Source organism: Orcinus orca, chromosome 2, assembly GCF_937001465.1.
Source record: "Orcinus orca chromosome 2, mOrcOrc1.1, whole genome shotgun sequence".
NCBI lineage: Eukaryota > Metazoa > Chordata > Mammalia > Artiodactyla > Delphinidae > Orcinus > Orcinus orca.
The window spans coordinates 127,259,881-127,275,081 of record NC_064560.1 but is presented as its reverse complement, the minus strand read 5'-3'; the positions used below and the strand labels follow the sequence as shown (position 1 = coordinate 127,275,081).

Genomic DNA, 15,201 nt, shown 5'->3' with positions numbered 1-15,201 from the left:
CCTTTAGTCATTATTGTTTGTATCTGTTTGAACTTCTGGGTCCCAGGGGCCTGGCCTTGTACCCAGAGGCCTTAGAGAGAAATTGAGATTACAGGCCCAGTTGCTTGGAGTGATTTAGGTTGAATTGTTACCAGGCATGTGATCCTGAAATCCTTATTGAATTGAGCAAGATAAACCCAGTGTGTATTTATCAGGACATCTCGTTCCATACAGAACATTTACAAAATGTTCTCCCCGTTCAGGTATATGAAATCCTTCCTCTGACAACATGTTTTGGTTCTCCTTCTATGACACCGTCTTGGATAAAAGCTCCTCCACTAGGAGTCAAGAGTTCCTACCCTTGAAGTTACGCCTCCTGCTGCTCTTTTGACTCTGTGAAACCAACTGAGGAGTTTCCTGGGGAGCTGGGGAGATTGGTGTGCGTCGTAGAATGTGTAGACTGAGATGAGATTGGAGGACTGATGAATTGTGGCATTTTCTTTTTCAAGTATTAAGTATTTGTTGAGCACCTACTATTTGCAGGCACTACTGTGATATGCCCTGGGGTTAAAAATATGAAAAAGTCACAGTCCCACCCTCCTAGTCTACAAGGAGACAGAGAAAAAGAAACAGATAATTGTAATACAAAGAAATAAGTGCCAACCTTATTAACAAGGTGGTCTGGGACGTAGAAAGGAGGGGCGAACTTCGTTCCTTGCCTACAAAACGCGGCTGATACATCTTACCTGGCAGGCACCTTGTCAGGAATAAATAAAATAATAAAGACTCACGGATCAGGTGACATTTGAGCTGGATCTGGAAAGCTGAGGAGGTTGCCAGGTAGAAACAGCTCAGGGAGGAAGGTTACAGATGGATAATAATGTCAGGTCCTTACCCTGCAGAAATGTTCTCAGAATCAAGTAAGGTTGGAAAGTACTTAAAAAGAAAAAGCACAGTTTCAGGATAAGGTAACGATATAACTTGATCAGCTGTTCAAGTGAAATCAGAGGCCTGATTAGAGGCTTGAGAAGAGAGAGAGTCTCGTGCGTTTACATGTACGGCTTGTACCCTTGGAGGACTAGGGGGCGTCCTGGTCACTGTTTCAGGGGAAAGGGAAGCAAGAGGATTTTAATTTTTTTCCCACATTCTCAAGTACTTCATAACCACCAGGAAGTTGGGTTCCCACAGCCCCTGGTCTCCCATAAGTTGCTTAAGGAGTGTGGCAGTAAAACTGTCCTACAGCTCAGCCTCTGAGCTCTCCGCCAGCCCTTGGAGGTTCCATGTTGTTGGCGTCTCTGTGGGAGCCCTGGGACTCCAAGCCCTCCATGCCACCAAAGAAGATATAGGGATGGTGGCAAATAAGCCCATGAAAACATGCTCAACAGCATTAGTCTCTAGGGAAATGCAAACCAAAACCTCAGTGAAATACCACTACACATCCTTTAGAATGGTCAAGCTTTTTTTTTGTTTAATATTCCATTTTATATATGTATCACATCTTTTATTTATTTATTTATTTTATTTTGTCTGTACTGGGTCTTAGTTGCGGCATGTGGGCTTCTTAGTTGCAGCATGCATGCGGGATCTAGTTCCCCGACCAGGGGTTGAACCTGGGCCCCCTGCATTGGGAGCGTGGAGTCTTACCTACTGGACCACCAAGCAAGTCCCTAGAATGCTCAGACTTTTGAAGCTGATAATACCAAATGCTGGCAAGGATGCAGAGCAACAGGACTGTGCGTTGCTGGTGGGAATGCAAAATGACATAACCACTTTGGAAAACAGTCTGGCATATATAAAGTCAAACACGTTCACCATATGACCTAGGATCCCATTCCTGGGTATTTACTCAAAAGAAATGAAAACTCCCCTCAAAGACCTCTATGATCCACTCAAAGACTTCTATGCAAGTGTTTACAGCAGCTTTATTTATAATAGCTCCAAACTGGGAGCCACCCAAATGTCTATCAGCCGGTGAATAGAAAACTAATAATACGTTCATATAATGGAGTACTACTTGACAATAAAAAGGAACTATTAATATACATAGCAACGTGAATGGATCTCAGAAGTACCATGTTAAGTGAAATAAGCCAGACACAAAAGGCTACGTACTGTATGATTCCACTTATGTGACATTCTGGAAAAGGGACAGAAAGCAAATTGGCGGTTTCCAGAGGTACGGGAAAGGGACTGACCTCAAAGGAGTACAATATACAAGAGAACTTTCTGGGGTGTTGGAAATGTTCTATATAGAGAGTGTGGTAGTGATTAAACAATACATTTGTCAAATCTCATCAAACTATACACTTAGAAAAATGAATTTTACTAAAGGTACATTATAACGTGATAAACCTAAGCAACAAAGGATTCCCCTAAACCTAAAATCAGGTTCAGGAAGATGACATCCAGGACCCTAGCAGCTGCTCAGGGCTCCTCTTGAACATACAGTACCTTGAAAACAGAGCCCACGCTCATGCCCTGAGGAGAGTCTTGGTTTTTCCCCAAAGCCAGTGCCGGCACTTCCATGCTCACTCCTGGCTTCCAGCCCTGGGCAAGGCATGTTCTGACGAAGCTCTAATTTGTGGCACGTAATCCCCATTTGTAACCCAACCTACTATCCTGGCCAAAGTTTCTGGACACTGGGGCTGAGCTTGCGGCATTTTTGGCTAACCCGTTACAGTCTTATCATCGGGAGCAAGGAGCATTTCTACTTCTGTGCAGAGGGGTCATGTAGCCTCCTTATGGCCCTGAGGGTATGTTTGGGGGTCTGTCATTTCAGTGCTCCTCACATGGGTCAACTGCGCCAGTGTGCGGTGGGCTACCCGAGTTCAAGACGTTTTCACAGCTGGGAAGCTCCTGGCCCTGGGCCTGATCATCGTCATGGGAGTTGTACAGATCTGCAAAGGTGGGTGTCATCAGAACTTGCCACCCCTTGTGTGTACACACACCTCACACTGTCTTTGGATGTGTACACACCCTGAGATGTCCCAGTTCTCTCCTTGAATGACTTTTCTTCTTCGCTTGCTTGACAAAGGGGATGAGAAACCATTTTCTCCACGGTGGCCGGGAGCTGGGCACGCCCCCCTGGTGTGCAGAGTTCAGTCCTCCCATGCTGATCTCATGGCTCCAGCACAGGTAGATAAAGATTCCAGATTTCTGGAGTACTATCGCCCTTTTGTCCCAGCTCCAGGGAAGCTCTTTGTATCTTATATTTTATCTTGTCCGTATCTTAAAATGGGAGACAGAGGAGCTTTTTATACGATTCAAAATTACTCATAATCTCTACAGGAGAGAGCGCTACATTCCTGGGGCCCCTGCCAACATTCCCCATTGGATTTGGCCCTTTCCAAGCCCGAGCCTGTATTTGGTTTCCATGGGACCTGTGGCAGCACTAGACTCTGCCCAGTGTCACTGGCTCCTGGAGAAAGTCAGATGACAAACAGGGAGAACTCCCACCCACCCACAGGCTCTGGAGGCGGTGTGGGGTGCCTGGATTTTGACTCCAGGAAACATAATTAAGCTTCTGCTGTATAACGTGCCTAATTACTTTCATCCGTTGGATTAAATTCATTAGCAGGTTGTATTGTTTTCGGGAACTTAGACTCAAAGAAATCACTGGGTTGTCTTTTCGAAGATAAAAGACAGCCCAGTCTTTATTGGGACCTCCTAATCTGGTCCCAATGCTTTCTCCTGATCACTCTCATCTCGTTATTTCCTGTCCAAATCCTTGATTATGGATGAAGATGTAAAGTGCGGTCAGCTGCTCAGTATCTTACTATAACTTTAATCAGCAGCCTTTCTTGAGGACCCACTGTGTGCAGGATATTGTGCTGAGGGCTGGGAAGGCCATTGAGAAGCTCCTCGCTGAAGAATCCCTGTCTTCAGGAGATCTGTTCCATGAAAGGGGAGACCAAACACACACCTTAGGAAGAGACAGGAGGATATTGACAAAGAAAGCCGAACAGGCTTGAGCTAATAATAGCATCACGGAAGCTTATGTTTGAGTGTTTGTTGTTCTTGGTGCTTTCTCCATGAAAATGTACCAACTTAGATAGGAGGGAAGGTGATCAGGAGATTGCCAGTGACCCCCATCCTGCATCTCCGAATCCCGGCAAGCCAGTTCCAATTTACCCTGCCCTGCCCAGTAACCTCCCCTGGCCTTTCTTTCCAAGGAACTCTGCCTTTTAAAAAAGGAACATTCAGAACTGTGCTTTGAACCTGAGCCGCCATTTGGACTCATCATGACCATGTCCTGGGGGGTCCTAGACCTCTACTTCTCTGCTCCTTTCGGCCCCGCTTCTCCAATATGTGGCCTTCACTGGAGACCGGGGGCTGCCGAGTTCTGACGTGTCTCTCTGAGCAGCCTCCTGTCCCTGTGCCCACAGGACAGTACTTCTGGCTGGAGCCAAAGAACGCATTTGAGAATTTCCAAGAACCTGACATCGGCCTCATCGCGCTGGCTTTCCTTCAGGGCTCCTTTGCCTATGGGGGCTGGAACTTTCTAAATTACGTGACGGAGGAGCTTGTCGATCCCTACAAGTGAGTTGCAGTAGCCCAGCTCTCCCTCTCCCCCTTCAAACTCCATGACACCTGCCACTGGAAAGAGGGAGCCACACAGGTCCAGTGCCTACTTCTCCCCTCAGTCCCCTTCTGACCATGACCTGGTCTATCCTGAAGAGCCAGTTCATTTCCCAGGAACTTAGACCATTTGTCACCCACCCTACCAGGAGAAAAATGATCCAGTGACTATGCCAGAGCAGGTGAAAAGCTGAAAAAAATGGTGCTGAGATAACACCACTGCCTTAGAGAATGAAATGTGCCCTGAGAGGATTCCAGGCCTCTTACTCATCTGTCTCATGACAGGCAGGTCTTTGTATCTTGAGGTGTGTGTTCGGGGAGAGGGGGGAATGCAGGGTGGAGATTCTGGTCAGGAAGAAGTCAACAGGTATGGAGCATATTCCCAACCTAAGCTGTTTCATTTCCTTTCAATTATCCTGCCCATATGGAGACAAAATCCACCCCCCAGGGAGAGGGAGCATCGCAGAAGGCTGCAAGGACAACTTCGTGCAGAAAGACAGAAGGCACTCCCTGGACCCCATGACGAGGCAGGTGGTCCCAGGTGCCAGGCCTTCCCCCTCTCACCTCCTCTCCCTCTACAGGAATCTTCCCAGAGCCATCTTCATCTCCATCCCACTGGTCACATTTGTGTATGTCTTTGCCAATGTCGCTTATGTCACTGCAATGTCCCCCCAGGAGCTGCTGGCATCAAACGCAGTCGCTGTGGTAAGAAATCAAACTCGGGGAGGGATAAATTAGGAGTATGGGATTAACAGATATGCACTACTATATATAAAGTAGATAAACAATAAGGACCTACTGTATAGCACAGGGAACTATACTTAATATCTTTTAATAACCTATAATGGAAAAGAATCTGAAATAGAAGATATTTATATCTTTATATATAGAGATTATATATAAATATATATATAGCTGAATCACTTTGCTGTACATCTGAAACACTGTAAATCAACTATACTTCAATTTTAAAAAAGGAAAGAAAGAAATCAAACTCCCATGCCCTCAAACCGGGAATGATGATATAGACTTGCGGGCTTAGCCCCCCTCACTTTCCCCTGATCCATGGCTTTGTGGGACTGGAAGTCTTCTCAGGTCCTCAGGGCAGAAGCCACGTCTTCAGGTGCCCAGGAGCAATAGGATGACCAGGTTGTGATGGGCAGCTACAGCTGCAGAACTGAGTCATTGTCACAGACTGTATGGCCTACAAAACGGAAATATTTACTATCTGACTCTACAAAACTCCTGATCTAGGGCACTTTAAACTTTTATTTATTTATTTATTTAGGCTGCGTTGGGTCTTTGCTGCTGTGCATGGGCTTCCTCTAGTTGCGGCGAGCAGGGGCTACTCCTCGTTGTGGTGCGCGGGCTTCTCATTGCGGTGGCTTCTCTTGTTGCGGAGCACAGGCTCTACGCATGTGGGCTTCAGTAGTTGCGGCGCATGGGCTCAGTAGTCGTGGCTCGCGGGCTTAGTTGCTCCACGGCATGTGGGATCTTCCCAGACCAGAGCTCGAACCCATGTCCCCTGCATTGGCAGGTGGATTCTGAACCACTGTGCCACCAGGGAAGTCCTTAGGGCACTTTAAACTTTAAATATGATGATTGTATAAAGGAGATGCGCTCCTCCTTAGAAAGACATAATCTTGCACAAGACTCGCAGTTTCTCTCTGCCTCCGTATCCTCACCTGGACAACTTGACTCCTTCCCTCATTAGGGAAAAGCATATGCAGTTTGTGCTCTTTGGGGAAAGAGATCTTACAGGTCCAAGGCATTGGGGTCCTTGATATCTGGGAAAGACCTGGGAGCCATGCAGTTCCCTCATGTGGCTTCCCCTGGGCCACAGCCCCACCCTGCCACTGTCATCATGTGTCTCATCTCTGAAGACCATAAAAAAAGAGGCCCTCCACTGTCCCGTGGCAGCCTGTTCACATGACCACTAACCCTCCCCAGCAGGACAGCGCTTCTAAACAACCCCTTCCTCATAATGTGCTATAAATTATATATAAATACAAATGTGCTATAAATCAAGTATGTACTTGGCTCAGAGAATGTTGAAAAAGCTGATTCCCCAACATTTTATATCCTTTCTTTTTTAAAAAATAAATAAATTTATTTATTTATTTTTGGCTGCGTTGGGTCTTTGTTGCTGCATGCGGGCTTTTCTCTAGTTGCGGCGAGCGGGGGCTACTCTTCACTGTGGTGCGCGGGCTTCTCGTTGCGGAGCATGGCCTCTAGGCGCACGGGCTTCAGTAGTTGTGGCTCGTGGGTTCTAGAGCGGAAGCTCAGTAGTTGTGGCGCACGGGCTTAGTTGCTCCGCGGCACGTGGGATCTTCCTGGACCAGGGATCGGACCTGTGTCCCCTGCATTGGCAGGCGGATTCCTAATCACTGCGCCACCAGGGAAGTCCCTATATCCTTTCAATACATGAAGACTAGTCTATAGCTTCACCACCTTTTATTTCTTGGCCTACGTAGTGGTTTTTTCTTATCACTTCCCCCACACACAATATCTTCTGTTTCTATGAATTAGGATTTATCTCTGTTTTACAGATGGGAAAACTGAGGCTCAAAGATTAAGAACTTTGCTCAGGGTCTCACAGCTCCTAAATGTTGGGCTAAGATTTGAAACCCAGCCTGCCCAAGTCGCTCTAGTATAATGTACGCGAGGCCTGGACTCACACAGCTGGTTTCTGGTCCTGGCCCTCCACTTCCTGGGTGTGTGATCTTAGGCAAACTGTTTAATTGCTTTGTGCCTCAATTTCATTATCCATAAAACAAGGATAGCAAATGTTAGTTGTTTATTGTATTATCACCACCATACACAGTCTCGTTCATTAGTTAGTCAGTCCCAAACATTACTGAATCCCCACGGTATAGTCATCACCAAGGGAAGTAGGGGTGCAGGAGGGGCTGGGGCAGGGAAGCTGTGGTCCCTCCTCTCAAGGACTTCAGCAGGGGTGGGTTTGGGAGGGAACATTCCCAGCAGTGACACGCAGGTGGGAGGCTGTGACCTCTCCTTTTATGCTCACCCCCTTGTTTTCTCTCCCAGACTTTTGGAGAGAAGCTCCTAGGGGTCATGGCCTGGATCATGCCCATTTCCGTCGCCCTGTCCACATTTGGAGGAGTCAATGGGTCCCTCTTCACCTCCTCCCGGTGAGTGCCGTCCAGGCCCTTCCTGGGCCAGAGGCCACTCTGCTGTGCATATTGCTCTGTGTATATGTGGGGGGGCTTGTCTCCGTCAGCGGGGTTCTGTATGGGCATCTGGGTGGTGACCTTGCAGGGGGTGATTGCTCACACGAGGGCGTGTGCGTGTGTCTGTGTGGACACGGAGGAGCCTGTGCTGCTCGTGTGGTGACGCACGACGTGTGTGGCTTTAGCTGCGGTGGCAAGAAGCGCCATCCCACCTCATGTCCAGAGGAGCAGAGGGCTGAGGAGTCCCCAGGCTGTGTGCTTGGCAACAGAACAGTGCCTTGCCTGCAGCCTCAGAGCCCCTTTCCCACTCGCCTGGAAGCAGGCTGTGCTGGCTGGAAAGGAACCCCACTCTGAAAGGGACCAGGGAGGGACCCATGCCTGGGGCCTCTGGCTGGCCTCATGAAAGTTCTGGGCCCAGATTACAGATCGAATGGGCTCATCTCTGAGTTCCCTGCGGGTGCAGGCTCCTCCCTGTTAAACTGACAGGTGGCTGTAGGAGGCCCTTGTGTGGCCACCCATGAGACCGGGTAGGGGTGTGAAATGAGATGGGTGGGGAAGAACGGAAGGAAAGCATTTGTCCAAAGCCACGTCCCCTACCCCAAACACTCTGGAAAGCCCGAAGCATGAATGGGCCCAGGAGTCCCCAGCCCCCGCCTGCACACATCCGGACGTCTGCCCCCTTCTTAATGTCCCTTTTTGCTGTCTCCAGATGGGCGGTTGAGGCTGGCAGATGCTGGATGATTTCCATTGATGTGGTCCAAAGGGTCCTCCCGGGGTTCTTAGAAAGCCCCCTCCTCCAAGGGCACAGTCCTACTCAAAAGATACAGCAAAAGCAGTGAGCCCCCGAATTCAGCTGCTTCCAAAGCCAACGTCACATTGGGGAGGAGTTCCTGTGAAATGACAAGGGAGTGTCATGTTTTCAGGACCCAGGGCAAGAAAGGGGGAGTGTGGGCATCCCCCGTACCCCAGGACCCTCCGACACTCACCCACGGCAACCTCGTGTGCGTGTTACACAGGAGCAGTGACCACCTGGAGGCCCCAGCCGAGGGCAAGCGGTGGAAGAGCAGTGACCCATGAGGCTCTCTGGGATCTATTGAAGGAGAGTGACTGGCTCCAGTCGCTTTAGAGTGGGGTTTGTCCCTCGGGTAGGCCGAGCAGCGGTCTGCGTGCATGTGGTCCAGCTATGTGTGCATGCGGGAGGCGGCGGCCCAGTGCGCTCGGCCTCGGATTCAGAGGCACAGCTCACCCGGCAGGCCTCCTCAACTCATCTTTCCAGTTCCTTCCATCCTTCCTTTCTTCCTCCCTCCCTTCCCCCTCCCTCCCTCCCTCCCTCCTTTTCTTCCTTGCTCCATCCCTCCCTCTTCCCCTCCTCTCTTCCTCCCTTCCTCCCTTCCTGCCTTCCTGCCTCCTTCCCTCCTTCTCTATCTTACTCTTTTGTTTGGGGGTATGGAGAGGATGATCCTTCCTGAGGAGTAGGAGCGTGTGTGCGTGTGTGTCACGCTTAATGTCATGTCTCCTCTGTGGTCGGCTAGCTGGGCAAGGATTGTCTCTTGTGAACTTGACTTGCCAATGCTGTTGGACCTGCCAGCTCCACTTGGTCCTGGCTGCATGTGGAGGAGGGATGTGAACTTGGGACCCTGGTTATGTGCATGGTGAGGCCCACAGAGCACCTGGGGCTCCACTGGGTGCATGAGGCTGCACTGCAGAGGGGCGATGTCATGTGGCTGCATGAAACTAGTGACACAGGACGAGGTAGTTGATGATGGCAACTGGTGGTGTACATACGGGTACTTGGGACCATAATCGACTCCCATGCTTCTGAGGAGCCGCTCCACTCTCCCCCATACACAAACCACAAAGTGACAGTTCTCTTCAGACCCCCCAGTGTGCTGATTCTGTTCCTTTCTGTCCCCATCACACCACCCCCTTCCTCTCAATGCTTAGGTGCTCCTTTCCCTACAAAGTCCTAGAAAAAAGGAAAAGTGGCCTAATTTCCAATGAAAAGTGGCCTAATTTCCTAATAACAGCTTACAGTGTTCTCTCTTTTTCTTAGGAGAGGAAAGAAGAAGAAGGCTGCTCTTTATGTTAAAATTTCTCTTTTTAAAAATAATTTGTAAACATCAATATCCTGGTCGTGATATAGTAGTATAGTTTTGCAATATGTTACCAATAGGAGAACTGGGTGAAGGATACACAGGGTCGCTCTGCATTATTTCTTACCACTGCATGTGAATCTATGATTATCTCAAAATAAAATTTTAATTTTTTTAACTTAAAAAATAATTTTTGGGGAATTCCCTGGCAGTCCAGTGGTTAGGACTCCGTGCTTTCACTGCTGAGGGCTCGGGTTCGATCCCTGGTTGGGGAACTAAGATCCTACAAGCCGCCACGCGGTGCAGCCAAAAAACAAAGAAACAAACAAAAAAAGTTTATTCTAATTATAAGTTTCCTGTCTATTTAAAAAATTTTTAATTTATAAAATCTAAGAAAGAAAATTTAATTTACTCATAATTCTACCACCCAGAGGTAATTGGTTGATATTTTAATGTTTTTACATGCCTGTAAATAATATCTTAGTTAATAGGAATCATACTGCATGGAATCGTACAGTTTTCTATCTTGCTTTTTTCATTTAATGTTATATTGTGAGCATATTCTCACACAATCAGTTTTTTTTCAAAAGCATTATGTATGCATAATATTCCATTTTATAGATATACCATAATTTATGTGATCATCTACTTTATGGCATTTAGGGTATTTCCAATCTTTTTTATCATCACAATATCTTTGTATGTACACCTTTCACTAACTCTATTCATTTCTTCAGGATTTTGGGGGAGAATAGAATAAGTAGCTTAAGGATACAAATGTTCAGGTATAATTTACATACAATAAAATACACAGATCGTAAGTGTTCAGGTTGATGAGTTTTGACGATTGTAGACAACGATGTAACTACCACTCAAAACAAGATATAGAACATTTCCACATATCCCCCAAGTTCTCACGTGTCCCTTCCTGGTCTACCACCCATTCCCCACCCCACAAAGGCAGCTACTTCCTGAGTAGGATAGGCATGTTTTTAAGGCTTTTCATGTACAGTTTAGTCCCCACGTCTCAAAGAACCTATATCCCTTGAGGAGGAAGGAGGCACATTTTTAAAGGGATTAAAGCTTTAGGCAAAGGAGAGAGGCTACTCCTACAGCACTCCAGGTTTTGTGAGAGACCCACAGAGTGACAGCACAGTCATCAGTAACCCCAAGCCACCCAGACCACACTCAGGGTCTCCACACTCCAGAATCCATCCACTTATATCCACTGACTGCCTCTGGTTTGCCTGCACCTGCCTTGTGAACGTGGGTCATTTGACTAGTGGGCTGGAAGGTGTGCACGAGAAGGCAGGTACCTGGCTGGAGGGGGGGATGCTCCTGTGTGAGCAGAGGTGGGCATGGATGAGGGAGCCGGACTAGGGAGGAAGCATCCTGGGATGGTCCATGGGCCATCGCAGGCTGACCTGCTTTTCTCTCTGCCAGGCTGTTCTTTGCTGGAGCCAGGGAGGGCCACCTTCCCAGTGTGTTGGCCATGATCCACGTGAAGCGCTGCACCCCAATCCCAGCCTTGCTTTTCACAGTAAGGTTCCCTCCCTCTGCCAGCCCTACACACACCCTCCCTCTTTGTGCTGCTTTGAGCTGGGAGTTCACAGTTCCCACACACGCCCCTGTCACCCTTGTGCTCCTAGGTTTCTCTGGGCCTTAAATAATCTGACAAATGGTATATACATGGGCCTGATTAACATCAAGAGATATAGCAAGGAGAGACCCTGGGTCCTGAAATACCTTAAGGTTCCCAGGCTGGCTCATTTCATTCTCCCATACTTTTGGGTCAGACTGAAGTGGCTGCTTCAAGATTTTACAACCTCACAAAGAAACTTTTCTTGGCTCCCCCTGCACCTGTTACCCACAGGGTAGTAGCTTTGGGCCTCTGCTCCTGGCTGATCACTGCACACTCCCAGCCCTCCCCATCAACCTTCCTGCTCAAGGAGGCTCTGCCAGGCTCTTGGGAAACATCACTGAAACAAATTTGGTCTCAGGGTACACCAAATAAGAAAAATCATAAAGGAAGACTGGTAAACTGGTAAACCGAAAATGGAGAAAAGGAAACTAGGGATGGGAGGGGTAAATGGGAAATGGTGGTAAATGGAGGTGGAATTACCCCGGAGTAGAAGCATTTAGAGAGAGCAAACAGAAGGAGCAAAGACTTATTCCTGATGAGTCTTTGGGGTTATTTTTTTTTCTTTCTGGATCCTGACTAAAATATCAAAAATGACTTTGGTTCACCAGAGAAGCAGTTAGACCAGGGTAGTAGAGCTCTCAGGAGTGAAGGGCATTCGCTGTACAACATGAGGGGGAATTTCAGAATGTTCAGATACAGGAAGAAGGTCATCCTGGTTGGTTAGTGGTGAAAGGCAACTGGAGAAGACTCAATGCTCCCAGTGAGCCACAAACCTTTTTCAGTTTAAGCCAATGGTGCAGGCCTATGACTGCAAGGCAAGTACAGTAAGAATCTGGCTTTTTCATCTCTTAAAATCTTCCCGATTATTTCCACCATCAGATCTTACAGGAGAACCGAGCCTTCTGTTGGCCTGAAACAAATTAGCAGAGGGAAAGAACATGGTTCCGAGAGAGCCACTGAGATGATTTTGAAGTTAGAAAGTGAATTCTATCAAGAAAACGTCACAGGGACGTTATGAGGGTTACATGAGTTAATATTTGTAGAATGCTAAAGAACGAACCTGACACTTAAGAAGTGCTATATAACTGTTTATGATTTTTTAAAAAAAAAAAAAGAAAAGGAAGGAAGAAAAATAAATTAGATGACTCAACCAGGAAAAGAGGATGAGGGCAAGAATAAAGCCTTAATCTGCAGTTAACAACCTTCCCTAAGGGATTAAAAAAAACAAAATTAGCTTGAGCTTCAACCAAGGAAGAAGTATAAATGAGACCAGGGTGGCATAGGGCCGGCTGCCACCAGTGTGGCCAGTCCAGTTGTTTACAGCCAGTATCTGTTCTGATTGGTTAGTGCCCATGCTGTACCTGCTGTATCTGTGGTTAAATGTTTTGATTATCACCCATGTGGTGAGAAAGAACTTCCTGGTGTTGAAAGTGTTAGCAATGACCTGGGTTTCTAGGAGAGGTTGTAAAGTCTCTATTTTGAGAGATCCGCTATAAAATGGCATCGTCTGCCTAGAGGCAGGGGAACAGCCCCGACCAGTAAACAGCTCCTCCAGTCTCCTAATGCCTTTCTGATCACCGATGAGCTTCTCCCACTCCCCCCAGTGCATCTCCACCCTGCTGATGCTTGTCACCAGCGACATGTACACACTCATCAACTATGTGGGCTTCATCAACTACTTCTTCTACGGCGTCACAATTGCTGGACAGATAGTTCTTCGGTGGAAGAAGCCAGACATCCCCCGCCCCATCAAGGTGCGAGAACCTCCCTTTGGGGCCCCTCCCCCTCCTCCACTGGTTCTAACTAAGCTCAGATTTTTACATCACCTTGTTCTCGCTGCTGACCGCAGCTCATCATCTCCATGAGTGTGGGAGACCCTCTGGGAAGCAAAGGCCATGTGTGAATGGGGCAGCCATTTCCATTCTCCACTGGGGACAGGACCAGAGCAAACTGCAGCTGGAGGAATAGGTTAGATGAAGTGATACTTCCATCCTGTCATTCCTTTGTTTCCTATGGCTCTAAGTCTTTAAAAAGTCAGCTGATTTTCCCTCGACCTTCTAACCTGACCAGTCTCCTACTCGTCCCTCCAGGTAGCTGGGTTCACTCATGCAATCTCTCCGTCTCATCCCGGAATGAGTTTCCTTCTCCCATCTGCCTCTCCAAATTTTAACCATTTTCCACACTCAAGGACCTCTCTTCCTTGAAGCTTCCCAGTCCACTCCAGCCTTCCGTGATCCTCCCTTTTTAAACTACTATGGCCCTGCACGTAGTAGGGTGCCTGGTGAAACTCTCATTTGTACCAGGAATAAATTTGTGATAGGAACAGATGGGAGTGCTCAGAACAACATATGCCAGAGTGCTATGGGTTCTCCTGCAAATTAGAAGACTAGGGTATATCCCTGAGCTATTTGAACAATCCTATTCTGGAAACACAGACTAGATGCTTCTAGAAGATTCTGCCAGCTGAGGAGTCGAGGGCTCTCGAAATCTCTCTGCCACTTTCCTACCACTCTTAGAAAGCCTGCTAGAGAGAAGAGGAAGTAGAATAACCCCATCTCCCTACCATACGCATACCCTCTAAGAGGAGAGGACAAGAGGAGAAAGGCAGATGAGTAGCGTCTTGAGGACTCCACAGGGGCCTCCCACCTGTGGTCACAAGAGCGGGTGGAGCCCACAGAGTTTGCTTCTTCCTGAAGTAAATAAGGCCCCGGGCTGCCTTATGCCACACTAGGTTTCCTGATTTCTCTCGTCTTGGCAGAAACTCCTTGAAACAAATTGGGACTGTCCCTGGTGAGAGGGAGGGACATTTGCCACATCCTGCCAGCCGGGGGAGGGGAGCCTGACTGACAGGTCCTCTCCTTCTTGCCCCTCACTCATTTCTCCTGCTCTCCTTCTCCCGAGGACCTCGGCAAACATATATCAATATACCAGCAAGCTCCTCCACCTACACGGGCTTCTCTGGCCGTTACAGGCGCACAGCTGGATGATGAGGCCTTGTTTGATCCCACCTCGGAGGACAACGAGAATTGTCCCCTCCCTAGGCCCCCCCACCCCCCTAACTGTCCCACTGCCGACGTTCGCCAGCGTCTGCTGACACAGCACTTGCCCCATCAGGGCTCGGGGTGTGGGAGCCACAGAGCTGAGTGAAACCCAGCTTTGCCCTCCAAGCGCTTCCCTGTGGGTGAGGAAGGGGGAAGGTGCCCGGATGGCCCGGGGGCAGTAGCATCCATGCAGGTAACGGTGCCTCTGATCCACAGGTCAGCCTGCTGTTCCCCGTCGTCTACCTGCTGTTCTGGGCCTTCCTGCTGGTCTTCAGCCTGTGGTCGGAGCCCGTGGTGTGTGGCACCGGCCTGGCCATCATGCTGACAGGGGTGCCTGTCTATTTCTTGGGTGTTTACTGGCAACACAAGCCCAGGTGTTTCAATAAGTTCATTGGTAAGTTGTTGAAGATTCTGAGTGGCTAGAGGGCCCCCTGGTCTGGAAGAGAGTGGTCAGCAGTCTGGCTGGGGAACCCCACCAGGATCGGGAGGCAGGGCCGTAGAGCACTGGAGAAAGGGTCGGGACGGGAGAGGGCAGGTGCCTCCCCAGAGACCTCTGAGGAGAGGAGAACAGCGGATATTTCCGCACAGACCTTAGGCCTGCCAGAGTGGCCATCCTATAGCAGCTGCCCTGGGCTGCGTGGAGACCAGGGGACACCCTAGAATTGGCGGGCGGTGGG

General features: G+C 48.5%; 1 protein-coding gene across 3 annotated transcripts in view; it reads left to right on the top strand.

The window, feature by feature from the left end:
• Positions 1–15,201, top strand: part of SLC7A8 (solute carrier family 7 member 8) — a 58,319-nt gene that overhangs the window by 40,838 nt on the left and 2,280 nt on the right. The window contains exons 4-10 of one of the 3 annotated variants that reach the window (XM_004283215.3): positions 2,759–2,884; positions 4,365–4,518; positions 5,139–5,262; positions 7,606–7,709; positions 11,285–11,381; positions 13,088–13,237; positions 14,741–14,918. In XM_004283215.3, the coding sequence (XP_004283263.1) occupies positions 2,759–2,884; positions 4,365–4,518; positions 5,139–5,262; positions 7,606–7,709; positions 11,285–11,381; positions 13,088–13,237; positions 14,741–14,918 (933 nt within the window). Of the gene's footprint in view, positions 1–2,758; positions 2,885–4,364; positions 4,519–5,138; positions 5,263–7,605; positions 7,710–11,284; positions 11,382–13,087; positions 13,238–14,740; positions 14,919–15,201 lie in introns of those variants that run through there. The other 2 variants (XM_049705430.1, XM_049705431.1) reach the window with 2 other exon arrangements.